Source organism: Eretmochelys imbricata, chromosome 2 (genome assembly GCF_965152235.1).
Source record: "Eretmochelys imbricata isolate rEreImb1 chromosome 2, rEreImb1.hap1, whole genome shotgun sequence".
In the NCBI taxonomy this organism is placed as follows: Eukaryota; Metazoa; Chordata; order Testudines; family Cheloniidae; genus Eretmochelys; species Eretmochelys imbricata.
Genome location: NC_135573.1, coordinates 219,156,013 through 219,169,227, shown reverse-complemented (window position 1 = coordinate 219,169,227; position 13,215 = coordinate 219,156,013). Strand labels below are relative to the sequence as shown.

Genomic DNA, 13,215 nt, shown 5'->3' with positions numbered 1-13,215 from the left:
TCAGGGCCAGATCCTGCCCTTCTTATTCAGGCAAGACTTTCATTTAATTCACTCAGGGTGACATCCTGGCCCTGTTGAAGTCAATAGGAGTTTTGCCATTGATTGCAGTGGGACCAGAATGTCACCCTTGGGCTTTTACCTGGATTAGGACTGTGGGATTGGGCCCTCCAGTGTCATATCCTCTTAATGTGCCTGATTTAACACACATAAAGAAGACTCGTCCTCCTAGGAACCCCTTTCAGATTTCCTTGGTGCCCAAGCACGCTGGACAGAACGTGGCAAGTCCGTTAGTGCTGGGCAGATGCTCAAAGAGCACAGACACGGTCACTAAGGCTCATAACCCCTTTCCTGGGGTCTGATCCAGGGAGATGCTGAGCTCCCTGATCTCCCATTTACTTAAGATATGGGAACAGATCCTTTGACAGTAAGTCTTAGTACATGCGATCTCTGGACATATCAATGCCCAGAATCCTCTTCCACAGCTCACAGCTATCTGACATCAGAATTTGTGGCCAAACACTTGGCCAAACTGAAAGGGTCCTATGGATCTTTCCTGCCTTCTCTACAAGTCCGTTCTCCCTCTTATTGAGCCCCTAGACCTGTAAATGAGAGACAGAGGGCTAGATTCTGCCCCCTTGTCACAATGAGTAATATTTTACTCTGTGAGTGGCCCCATTGAAAGCAGGGGGATTTATTTGCAGGGTCAGTTACTACTCAACTCAGGGTCAGGTTTCAGTGGTGGCCGTGTTAGTCTGTATCAGAAAAAATAAAAAGAAGAAGAAGAAGAATAAAAAGAGGAGTCCTTGTGGCACCTTAGAGACTAACACATTTATTTGGGCATAAGCTTACTGCTCAGTAGTCATGCTCCTGCTAGCACTGGGAGAGCGGTGGAATCTGGCCCAAGGCAAGGGCGGGGGTTATAGGATGTGTTCTTATAACAGTAAGTGGTTAGAGGCTGGGTGTGTGGGATAAAGCTCCTGCAGTAGAAGGCCGCACAATGGCTATTGACAGTGGCCAAAGGGGCAGCGGGTTTGTTTGCTTTGGGGTAGGAAGATGATGGGGCTATTGATCACCTGGGACTCTTTCCCTCCTACAATTTCATCCCTGTTGGGGAAGGTGGCCAGGGAGCTAGCTAGTCCAATGAATCTCTCCATCATTATTCATGTATATTACCCTAGCCTCTAGACCAGAAACCCAAGCCAGGCCTGGGCTACCCTGTGATGGGAACGGTTTCTGAAGTGGCAGAATATTGGGGTGATTTCTTCCAGGCTGCAAGCTTCATCGTGGATAACCAGAGAACCCTACATACACGGGGGCAGATGAGGCTGGAACAGGGATCTCAGACGCCTTGAGGCGTCCGACCTGTGGGTATCGTGAGGAAAGGACATTGTGTCTTACTGGCAGCGTTTATCTCAAAGCACTGATCACAAATCACCTTTTTATGGCCATGTTCCAAACGCAGCCCCCCCCCGAGTTTACACAACACTTTGCAGATCAGAATGGAGCCGTCGGGTTGCGGTATTAATCAGCGGGACGTGCTGGGGTGGGGAGCAGCAGGTATCTGGCAGGACAGCTGGAGCCGTGGCTTTTCCAGCCGACCATGCAGACAGGTTGGCTCTTGGTTTCCCTTTTGTCAAACGCTAAATCAAGAGCTTCGGCACGCGACCTTTGGCAACACACCCGGAGAAGGCCGAGGGCTTGGCTAGGGTTCTCCGGAGAAAACAATGCCCCTCCCAGCATTTCAGAGGACCGGGTGACATTTTTAAATAGCCCCCACCCCGTTTTTTTGTTCCAAGACAAAGCCCCGTGGGACGATCGCTGTACAGAAGAAGGCAGACAAGGGCGATCAGACCTCGCTCCTAAGTCATGCCAGTGAGCAGCACCGCGGTGGGTAGCGGGGAGCCAGGCTTCCCAGCTCAGCCCAGAGGGGCTGCAGCGCCCGGGGCTGCTCCCGGCGCCCCCTAACGAGGAAACCCTCCATTAAATCCACGAGGCTGGTAGGCGGCTCCCCCAGCACCTGTAACCCACCTCTTCGCCTGGCTTAGCCTGTCCACGCCGCCTGTCTGCGGTCACCCCACGCCCCGGCTCGCTGGAATTCGTCAGCCGGAAACGATCCACAGAAAGAATCGTACCGTTCAAGGGGGGTTGTGTGTGTGTGTGTGTGTGTCGGGGTGGGGGGAAGCCAGCGGCTGAACAATTCTTTATTGGCGTGGGATGTTAATTGCTACTCAAGGGGAAACAGTCTCCCGGTGCTAATGCCGTGAAAAGGGCCGGCAGGCGGCGGCGTGTCCTGGCCGGGACCGAGGAGCCCGGGAGAGCCCCCTGGTGGCAGGGCAGGGCCAGGCACAGCGCCTTGGGCGGGCTCTGATTCGCCGCCCGCTTTGGAGGGACTGATGGGATGCTGCTAAACTCGCCTTTCTCTCCCCCCAGCAGGGACTCTCGGACAGTCCGCGGCTCAGACGCTTTATTTTAAAGACGCGATCGGCCAAGGTCTTTACAGCTAGGTTTGATCAGGAGTGAAACAGCCTCGTGCCCCCCCCCGACCCCCCCCCCGAGCTCCAGCCAACAAGTCCCGTGTAACCGAGACAAACAGCCGGGAAGGCTTCGCAGCGCGGCGGCCGCGGCGCCTGGCTGCCAGACGGGAGCTGGCGGTCCCGGCAGCCTCTCGCTTCTCCCCCTTGTAAGTTTCCTGCGACGTGGATCGAGTCGGGTCCCAGCCAGCGGCGTCTCCCTTCCCGCACGCTGGATTCGCGGCGGCACCTGCTTCCACGGGACATCGAGGAGCGTGACATGGAGAGGCGACGCGAAGGGGACCCCCGGTTCCTAGGAGGCTGCCAGCCCCTGTAGGTTTACATGGAGCATTCCTGGCGCGCCCTGGCTGCGGTCGGACCCTACAGGCAGTACGTATGGAGAGCAGCGCCGGGGCCCCGGCTTGCCCCAGGATGCGGTCCTCCGGGGGGCCAGCTGGGGAGGGGGACATCCGCTTAGCCACATGTCTTCGGGCGACCTGCGGCACGCTCGGCTCGGGGCAAAGCCAGGCACGAGTGAGCAGGGGCAGAGTCAAGGCAGCTGCTTTCTTTAAAGTGGGCGGGTGGGCGCGTGTTTGGCTTGAACAGAGCCCGGTCGGGAGGCGAATCGCGTTGCCCTGATCGTAAGCGTCTAGGCGCCTCCTAGGTCCCCAATCCCGGGAGCTCCTGCCCCCCCCCTCTTTCCCTCCCTTCTCCAGCCTGCTGCTGCGTGGCAGTGGCGGTGAACTAGCAGCCGGCTGGAGCCCGGATCCTCCTGATATAAGACAGCCGGGCAGGTCTGGCAGCCAGTGGCACCAAAGACTCCTGCCCAGCAAGGGTGCGCTCCAGCCACCTCCCTCGCCAAAGGGCTCCGCTCCCAGGAGCGCCAGCCCCAGCAGCGCGCCAGCCAACCCTGGACCATGCGATCACTTGGCTCTGACGCTGGATTAACTCGATTTTAATCGTTATTTGTCCCCCACCCCTCCGCCTCTCCCTCCTGCTTCCCCCGCCCCCTCTTCCTCTCTTCCCCCCCTTGCCTCGAAGTCTAACCTTGTCTTGTGGTCATGGGGTCTATAATTTCATTTTTGTCTAGGCTGGTGAGAGCTCTGCTTGTTCTGTAAAGTGGATGTCAGGTGGATCTATGGTCTCGAAGGAACAAAGAGCAAACGAAGGGAAAGCCGCGGAAGTTTGAGCCGGGAGGATGCAGGCTGTGTATTGGTACGCGGTGCTTCTGCTGCAGCCTACTCTCTACCTGGTAAGTTTCAGAGGTCCTCTTATCTTGGGGGGGGGGGAGGGGAGCGGAGGGGGAGAGGGAATCGGGCATCACAGAAAAAACCAACCAACCAAAACTCATCACCCCACTCGGATCTCGGGCGGGAGCTCTCGGTTCCAACCGCGTGGTCAGGTTCCGGGGCTATTTCTGCTTTACTTTCCCTGCGTGTGTGAGTGTAAAGCCTGTAGGGTTTGTGCTGGGGCTGCAGCTGCACCTGCCGGCGACTTTCTGCTGGCGGGGGGGCTTGTGACACTAACCAGGAGGGGGAACATCTGCGCCGCCTCGGTTTGACAGCTTTCCCCGGTGGTTGGGGGGGGGGGGGGGGAGGGAGTAGGGGTCTGTAACTTTTTCTCCGGATTAAAGTGTAGCTTCCAGAGCTGCCGATTCGTTCAGAGGACAAATGTATGCGCTGCAGGATACTCGGAAAGTGTATAAAGCAGGCGGGGAATCATCGCCCCAGAACACGCCCCAAATAGGTAACGGCTCTAAAAAACATCATTTCCCCACACCCAGGAAGGTAATAAAAGCTCAGGCTTTCTATTCCGAATGCACATTTCCCGGGGCACGTTTCCCCCGTGCCTCTTCTCTGAAGGGTGTGCTTTGAAATACCCTCTCAGCGTGTCTTCCTCGCTCATTCTGTACGGTAGGCAGGTTCTTGTTTACTACTTGTTACTGCTGCTAGAACCCCTTCCGGGTGGGATCACTGTCACCGAGCCACAACAGAAGACATTCCTTTGGCAATTGAATATAGTATCGTCGTGTAAACACTCACTGACAAGCGCAGCTAGTGTTTTCTGTATGAATTGTCATTGACTTCCGTAGCAAATCCCCTTGAAGATTACCAGGGGAACACAAGTAAGCAGGAGTGTTATCGCCTTTAACGCACACTTTACTCCCTATATAATCACAAAGAACAAAGCAGGGTAGACGGCATGTCTTCAGTTCGCATCCTTTCTTTCCTATGGTGCATAGCAGGCAAATCAAGCTCTGGGGATCCGTTCTCGGGTCGGAAAAGCAGTTGAAGCTGCTTCTAGGCTCAGGCTGGGTGAAAATAAGGAAGAGCTGCAACCCCGTAAGTGTATTTTCATAGCTGCACACTTAATGTTCAGATTGGACGAGAGGTGTCTTTAACCGGTCACAGGTTCAATGCAAGGGTTCCGGGCTGCTTTTCTGTGCGCTGCTTCCTACACTTGCAGCATGTGTCCGCCGGAGGGCGCTGCGCGTCAGCCTCAGCCCAGCCCGGGACACGTTGGGGGTGAGCAGGTCAGCACCGGGGCACAGATGAGGGGGCACACGTCTGTGTGGCGGCTGCCCGTACACCCTCCCCAAATGAACAGCAGCAAGTCAAGAGGCATAGCTGAGAAAAGTGAAACCACCCCAGCTGGTCTCCTTGCTCCGCAGGACGAAGCAGACAGCGGGGTGTAGAAAGAGGCAGGTCTGGAAGCTTAGAAACGGGAAATGGATGAGGCGGAATATGATGTAAAACGTAGACATGACAACCATAGCAGACGAGAGGGATGCTCGGGTACCGCTCAGCTAACCCGCGGCAGGACTCGAACACACACACTCCCGACACGATTCACGCCCCTCGCGTCACGGGTCGGCGGCACATCTGCAGCAAACGTTGCTACTTTCCCTGAATTTTATAGCATATGGCAAATAATCTATCAAACCCAGGCGCGAGATCGATCCGTTGTGCTACATTTTGAATGTGTTTGCTGGTAGTTAAACTGTTTTGCACTCATTACAACAACAGTGCTGGATTTATTCTAACGCGCCGCAGACTGAACAACAAGCGCATTAATTCTCCTTTAATTGTAAACTGGGAGCATTTGAAAACCATTCAGTGTGCAAATTATGCTGATTCAATTACCGTTTAGTTACAGACTTCATTACCTGAATGCCTTTTTTTTTTCGCAGGGCTTGGCATTACAGAGGGAAGGACACAATTTTCCAATCTCCCTCAAAACAATGCAAAAATATGATACAATAAAATAGAGAATAAAAGACAATTTAGGGGGAGGGGACACCCTTCAGCCGGGTTGTATCTTCTGCCAAAACACTCAGGGAAAAAATAAACCAAAGGATTTCCCCCCTCTAACCAGATACTTATTTCTATCATGTCTATAAATGTCTTTATACATTGATTCCAACATCTTGCTATAGATTTAACCTGTTTTATGAGGGGCTTTAAAAGTTCGAATTAGGCCCTCATGTAATAACAATCTCATAGTAGCAATGAAGCAGGACGTTTTGATTAAAACTTTAATGCAGTGTCAGGAACCAGCAAGATGCAACGTTGTGCTATGCCTCTCCCTTGTGTGTATACGTGTGCGTGTGTATAAGCCTTATACAAACGCATACAACTGCATAGAGCAGTTACAACCAGGATTTAAATGTTCAGCCCCCAGCCATTTAGGATGTGAAAACAACTACGTTCGGATTCCCACGTAGTTTGTTTAAAGTGCAGGGCGGATTTTTGGGGAAGGGTCGTATAGGGAAAAGAGTCTCCTTACATCTAAAACAGACAATACCCAATGACAGTGTACTTATCAAGCTTGGGCTGCACCAAGTTAAACAAATATAGACATTTGCCAGCCTGGACTTCAGCTCAAGCCAGTGTTCTCCCTCTTCTCTCCCTCCCCCCCCCACGCCGTTTCCAATGAAGTCTTGTAAAGTACAGTTCTGTTTTTATGGAGATATATAACCAATATTCCATCCGGCCTTATGTGAAATTTATAGAGGTCACTGCTGATACAGATAAATCTTAATGACTAGGAATTTCAGGTGGAGACTTTCCTTGCGAAAACGGTTTCACAGTATTATATTTATTTATAAATAAGGGGATACTCCAGATTTGAACAGACATATGTTTCTCTCTCTGTTTTGTACTATATTTCTGTACAAAGAGGTGAACTGCTTGATATGGTTAGATTTGATTTGCACAGTAGATGCGTTTCCTTTGGCCTAAAGGAGTACCTTTTTGGTGGAATTAGGATTTAGTCTTTAAGGGCACACGTTTCCTGTTTCCTCAGTCTGGAGGATATGATATGAGGCACATTGCACTACAGGAAGTATTTAAATGCTACACTATTAGCCACGATTTTAACTAGCGAGCCTCAGTTTCACATTGTTCGTTCGAAAGCTTCTAGTTGCAATTTTCTGATTAAAGTTTTCTTAACTGATAATGCTGCATCAAAACTCAAAATCACCCCTGACCTATCACTAAATGTAACTCAAGAAAGAAAACATCACGCATATATGTAGTCTTAGCACTTCTTAATTTTGAATGATATATATTAAAAGGGCATTTTAGCTTTACCATAATTGCTAAATAAAAAGCTTATTCTCATTTAATTCCTGTACACTTCCAATATGATGGAATAGAATAATAAAAGTCTAGTCAGACACTTTGTACTGGATTGAAGCAACATGCTGTAGAAATAGCGAAAAACAGATGGTTCTTGGCAAAGAGATCCTAAGTGGACTTATTTCTCAAGGATGGGCCAAAGAGATGAGTCGTACCATTTCCACACAAATTTCTAAAGCTATCCACTGTAAGAGTGCAAACGACTGGAGTTTGCTGATCACGGCGCAGGTATATCCACGGGAATGTTACATTCCAAATGGAATAACAACTTAATTCCTGTGCAGCAGTTAAAGGAAACACGATTGATTTGATAAAGTAAGATGACAAGCATAATTTCACACAATCAGCCTTTTAGAAGGCTTGCATGCAGGCAGTTAAACCATTCCTACTGGAAAATCTTTTTGTCATCCGGCGGTTGAATGATGTACATTCTTCCTGGAAATCTCAAACAGTGAAGGCGAAGTGTTTGTTGGTCGCAGGTTTCTATATACCTGTTTTCACAATGCACATCCGCATAGACTATCCGAGTTCGATTGTTTTATTGTGAACTTCCAGTGCTTTATATTAAACGAACAGGGTGCATTTGTTTCACTCCCTGGCTAAAAGTGACCCATATTCACTGCCTAGTTCTCCTCTGGCAAGAGTAGCTGGTGGCGTGCTAAATACAATAGCAGCGCTGCGGTGGAGGTTGCTGGGAAAGGGAAGCGTATTGTCGCCTTTCCCAAGCTAAAAATGAAGTTACTCGCTACTGTTTTTTCTGTAGATTAAGCTTTATACTATTTTTTGGTGGCCTTTGCGTTTTCCATCTATTAAAAGTTACATAGCAAAAGATTTAAATTAACTTAAGCAGGCACCACCTTTGGGGAGAATTTTCTGGTCCAGAGCCGGAAGAAAACACTGGTAAATAGTTCGTTTGATGGGAATTCCTATCCGGATGGCACCTGTAAAAAAGAGAACTTGTGGCACCTGAGAGACAAAGAAATTTATCTGAGCACAAGCTTTCGTGGGAAGTGAGCTGTAGCTCACGAAAGCTTGCGCTCAGATAAATTGGTCGGTCTCTAAGGTGCCACAAGTCCTCCTTTTCTTTTTGCGGATACAGACGAACAGGGCTGCTACTCTGAAACCTGAAAAAAGAGAGGAGATCCTGGTTTTCGCAAGACAAAGGTTCGCAGAAACCATTTATTCTGAGGAATGATTACGCTTGCAAATGGGTTTCAAAATGTACTGCTCGTGTCCTTCGGTGCTTCACCGGGTTTTTAAAATCATTCCCCAACATTACTGAAGTTTGGGGGCCTTCCGATAATCCGAGTGTAGCTTTCCTGGTGCAGATCGGCTGTTTAAAATTGTCCTCAGTGTACGTTATTTTCGGAGGGGGAGAAAACATGAAGTGAATGGCTACAGAGTTTGTGTACCTCTCTGATTTCTATATGTGTCGCATTGTTTGCGGTCATTTCTGCTTGCTTAATGAGAGCAATTGTTGCTGTGAAAGAAGATGTGGCTGTGAAAACAGGATGATTTTTAAGCTCGGTCCTGATGTCCTACTTTTCCAAACATTTCTCTAGGCTGTGAAGGAAAAAAAAAAAAAAAGATAGGCAGCATTGTCCCGCAATAACCACTCTACAATATTTTCAAAGGGGTATTTTGAGCTGAAAGCACCTGGGTATTGCTTTTTCAAATAAGCAATTTTCTGCCTTTGGTTTATTTGATGGGGGACGGGGGTGGGAGGGTGAGCAGAGGATTGGGAATGTTTTTTAGTGAGTTCACACCATCTTGAACTAGACTCTTTTCGTTTTCAAATGGCGTTTAAATACCTAAAATGCTGTCTTTTATATAGAATAGCTCCTCCCTGGAAGACACTGCACTCTGATTGCGATGGGAACTGGCTTGCTTGCAGTTGGCAGGTTTCCTAGTAAGTGAAGAATGGTGATTTCTGTCCAGGGCTTAAGTTCCTAACTCGTGAAGAGGCATGTGCAGCAAGTAGAAGTTTAAGGAGGTTTTCTCTGCACTTAAAAGTCGCTTTTGCATAGTTCTTAGCACACAGCTAACTCTTTTCAGTCGCGGAGGGAAGCAGTTTGGAATAGCTTTCGCCTTTTAGGAAAGGCACCTGAATGTAACCTAATATCCCCGCCTCCGTGTGATTAGCCAAGTCAGTAGCTAGAGGTATCCATTTTAAGCTCCTTAATATTTCCCTGTCCCTCTAAACCGCCATTTTAATTAATAAAAAGACAATTTCCCCAGTAAATTCGAAATTGCAGAGAAGCTGGTTAGCAAATCAATTGCTCGGAATAAACAGCGCCTTGAGAACATGACTCCATGACCCACCCTTCCTTTCCTAGGATTGGCTTCTGCCCTTCCGATTGCATTTTTGTTAAGTTACGATTGTGATTTATCAGGTAGTTTAACTCACAGCTCGCTCTTCTTGTAAGTCAGCATTAAACCACCTCTTGGGTGCTTTGTAAATACGTCTGTCGCATTTTTATGCAGCAGATTGACATGTTGACGACTCTGCTTTAAGGAATGTGACAATAAAGTGGGGGGGGGGGGGGGAGGGGGAGGAAGCCAACCCAAAGCTTGGCAAGCACTTCATCAAGGATAAAAAGGTTCTCCTGTAAGGATGTCACTCAATTTATTGTGAAAGTCGAATGAATTACGTTTAATGAAAGTGCTCCCCAGATGAATATTACCAGCAATTTCCTGAGTTGGCTCTGTCAGATTGATATGAGGAAATGCCAACCTGTATCAAAAAAGATCTCCAATCTCAATTACTATGCAAGCTTTCGAAGAGCTGCTTTTATTGATATGCTATATATTGGCGGATATATTGCAAACTGCTTGCCGTTCAGCAGGACTGCACACCCCCCCAGTTTATTGTTTAATCCTGCGGATTGTTGGCTGTTGTTTAAACTTCTACCGGGTGCCCTGCCTTCGGAGGGGAAAAAACAACCCACAGTCCTGAAAAGAGGAACAGAGACAACAGCCATGTATTTTACATGGGGTCACAAACAGAATAGATTTTATTCTAGTTTTAGAAAGTCCCTTCAGCACGCGTGGGCCTAATCGAAGGTCAACCTAAAATGACTAACTTGAGCCACTGCAACACAACAGTATTGGATCACCTCATTGTTAGTGTATTTATAGGAGACAATCCATAGCATTATAATATTTGTTACTATTCGCAATAGCAATGTTCCCCCTTTCTGCCCCGGCCCCTTAGGGCCTCTTGGGACAATTTAGAATTTCCTTAAACCCAGGAGGAGACAGAAAATCTCTTTTGTGTTGTGAGACGCTTTTCTGTTCTATATACTTTATCTGCAATGACAAAATGTGCTGCTTAGAAAGACAGTTCCTTCCACACAATCCATCTTGCTGGGTTTCTCTGTGATTCAAAGAGGGATTCAAAATACCTCTTCCCTCGCACCACATCCTTTCAGTTTTCAACTCGCAGAGACTGAGCTGGGGGGGGGGGGCTGACAGAGAAGGACAACCTACTGATCTATGAACCACAGTCAAGAACTCCTGACTGCAGGGATCAGGGCCAATGGAATCTGCATAAATGGAAATTCTTAGCAGGCATTATAGAAGAGGCGGGGGGGGGGGTATAACCGCCCACCCTTTCCCATTTCTGGTTATTTTTGATTCCTGATTTCATATTCTTTATTGGAGCCGGGGGAAAACTTTATGTAATGCAAGATTAAGCGACTTTTTTTGAAAAATATCCCCCCTCCCTTGGAGATGTTGAATAGAGCCGAAGCAGTTATTTACATCAGTACAGAAGTAGGGGCTGAGAGCGCGGACCAGATGTTTTAGCTTCAAGCTTAATGGCATGCACACTTACAAAAGTGACCTGGGCAGGCTGTTTTTAAAACGTTTGCCAGTCGCTGGATTCCAGGAGAGTCCAAGCGTCCTGCCTTAGTTTTCAGCTGGGAGTGGTAATTTGGAGCAGAAAGGGGTTTCACAGAGCGCTGGCCCGCTGGTAATAACTGGTGGTGTTGTGTCGCCGCGGATTTCCCTCTTGCCCAGAGTTCAGCCGGGGACCAAGGCTGGTGGAGGTGGACTCTTGTCTTTCTTGTCAGTACCCTGGACAGACCCAGTCTGAGAATGGCCCCTCTCCCGTCCCCAGAACACACACACACACAGAGCTTCTGGGGCAGGATCCTTATTGCTTTTCAGAACATCTCCAGGACTTCCTTCACCTCTAATGGTTACTTGTTCTCAGACACCCTAGCACTAGAGTCACGGGATGCCTACTGCTTTTCAGTACCCTGGACAGCTCCTGGACACCCTCTTCCCCCCCACCTCTGACCGCCCAAACACCCGACCACCAGTCACAGTTCGGGGAGCCAGACGCCTCCTGCTCTGCAGCACCCTGGACAGCTCCCCGCTCCCACCCCACCGCCCTGGCACTGAACCAGCCGTCACCTCTCGCCCCAGTCCGCGCTACCGGAGCTGCAAAGTGTGTGGGGGGAGTGACAGCTGCTGTACACTGGCGGCTTCAAGGGGCAGCGCTCCAGCTCCATCTGACTCCAGAGTGCAATTCTCTCTTCCTCGCTGCGGAAACAAAGAGACCGAGCAGCTGAGATTGATGTCTCGTTAACGATCGATGCTACGTTATGCGAAACCACTTGAATAAAAGATTTCTCTTTAAGGCTCCCCGCTACTTAAACGGAGACACCTGCCTTTTAAATCACTGCTAAAAGGACCCGACCCCCCAAAACTGGGAACGAATTCCTTGTCCGAGTCACTTAAAAAAATCCCACTTAAAATGTCTCTTTACATTTTTAATTATTCCAGCTTTCAGAGGGGGCCGTGATTATTCACGGGTAACAAAAGAAAACGGCTTAGCAAGCAAATCGATATATTTACTATCATTACTGACTGGGTTTCTCTTAACTGATGCCAAGCCAGACTCATTGTTTTCTATGGCTAAACTGCCCAGGGTGAGGACTTGCGCGGGGAGGGGAGAGGACCTTGAATTTATCATCATGAGATCGGTGGGAAAAGTAACTCATCTTGTTAGGAATGCTTTCATTTGCGCCTCAGTCTTGTCTCTTTCCGCAGCACTAGCTTTGGTCGGAGATATTCACGTTAAATGTATCCGAAATGGACCCTGGAACATTACTGATGTTGAGAAAACCACACTATAGCAAATCCACTTTGTGATTAATTAACAAAGGCACGTCACGTTCCTGGGGACCGACCTAGACTCACTCTTTTGTTTAGTCAAGACTTGATTTTTTTCAATTTTTTTTTTACGAGCACCACCCATTTGATTGAACTCTGAACCGTTTCGTAGTTAGGGATTGGAGCAGAGCAGCTATCATGCTCACTAGGAAACTTTCGGTGTTTGCTCACATGTGAAATAAGCGATCGTGTGGAGCGCCCACGAGCTGCCGTCCTCCTTTAAGTAAGAGATAATCATTAGCTATGTCCTCTGATCGCATAAATCCCAACTTACTATTGACAGAGCTGTCCTCTAGGGGTCTGCTAGCTGAAAGGTGGTTGTCAATAAAACACAGAGTTGACAAGAAAGGTGTAACTGGATGACTGATGGCAAGCCCCTTCAGTAACGGGCTGTGACGGGAACTGCCTGGGTTGGAAAAGGTGTAGGTCAGTCTTGCATTGATATTTGCACCAGTTAGAAGTAGGCGAAAGCATTTGGCGGCAGAGGCAGTCCCGCATCTGCTTAGAAGTGAGCCATGGAATTCCGCATGATCAAACTGTTACACCAGGTCCTGGGGACTGTATTGTCTGATTCGTAGAGATCGTTCTACCTACCAAATGCCATCTTCATTACTGTCTGTGTCTTGCAGACAATCCAGACACAGACAAATGTCTCGGGGAAGGGCGTCTGCTCAGCCCATTGCACCCATCCTCAGCCTATTGCATCCATCTACCGTCTCTTCTTCTTCAGACGGTAGCTGTTTCCCCTCTCTATCGTATTGTGAGGCAATTTGTCTACCAGCTGCTTGGCTTTCTGTTGATATGCCCTGTCAATTAGCACACGTGCCTGTCCAGCTTCGCCAGCGCTTGTTGGTTTGGCACCTCTCCTCTACCACTCCATCCTT

The 13,215-nt window shown here is 48.8% G+C and overlaps 1 protein-coding gene across 1 annotated transcript in view; it reads left to right on the top strand.

The window, feature by feature from the left end:
• The first annotated feature begins 3,708 nt into the window (after positions 1–3,708).
• NXPH1 (neurexophilin 1) overlaps positions 3,709–13,215 on the top strand; it is a 170,498-nt gene continuing 160,991 nt past the window's right edge. Inside the window, exon 1 of the mRNA XM_077809386.1 lies at positions 3,709–3,762. Coding sequence (XP_077665512.1) covers positions 3,709–3,762 — 54 coding nt within the window. The remainder of the gene's footprint in view (positions 3,763–13,215) is intronic.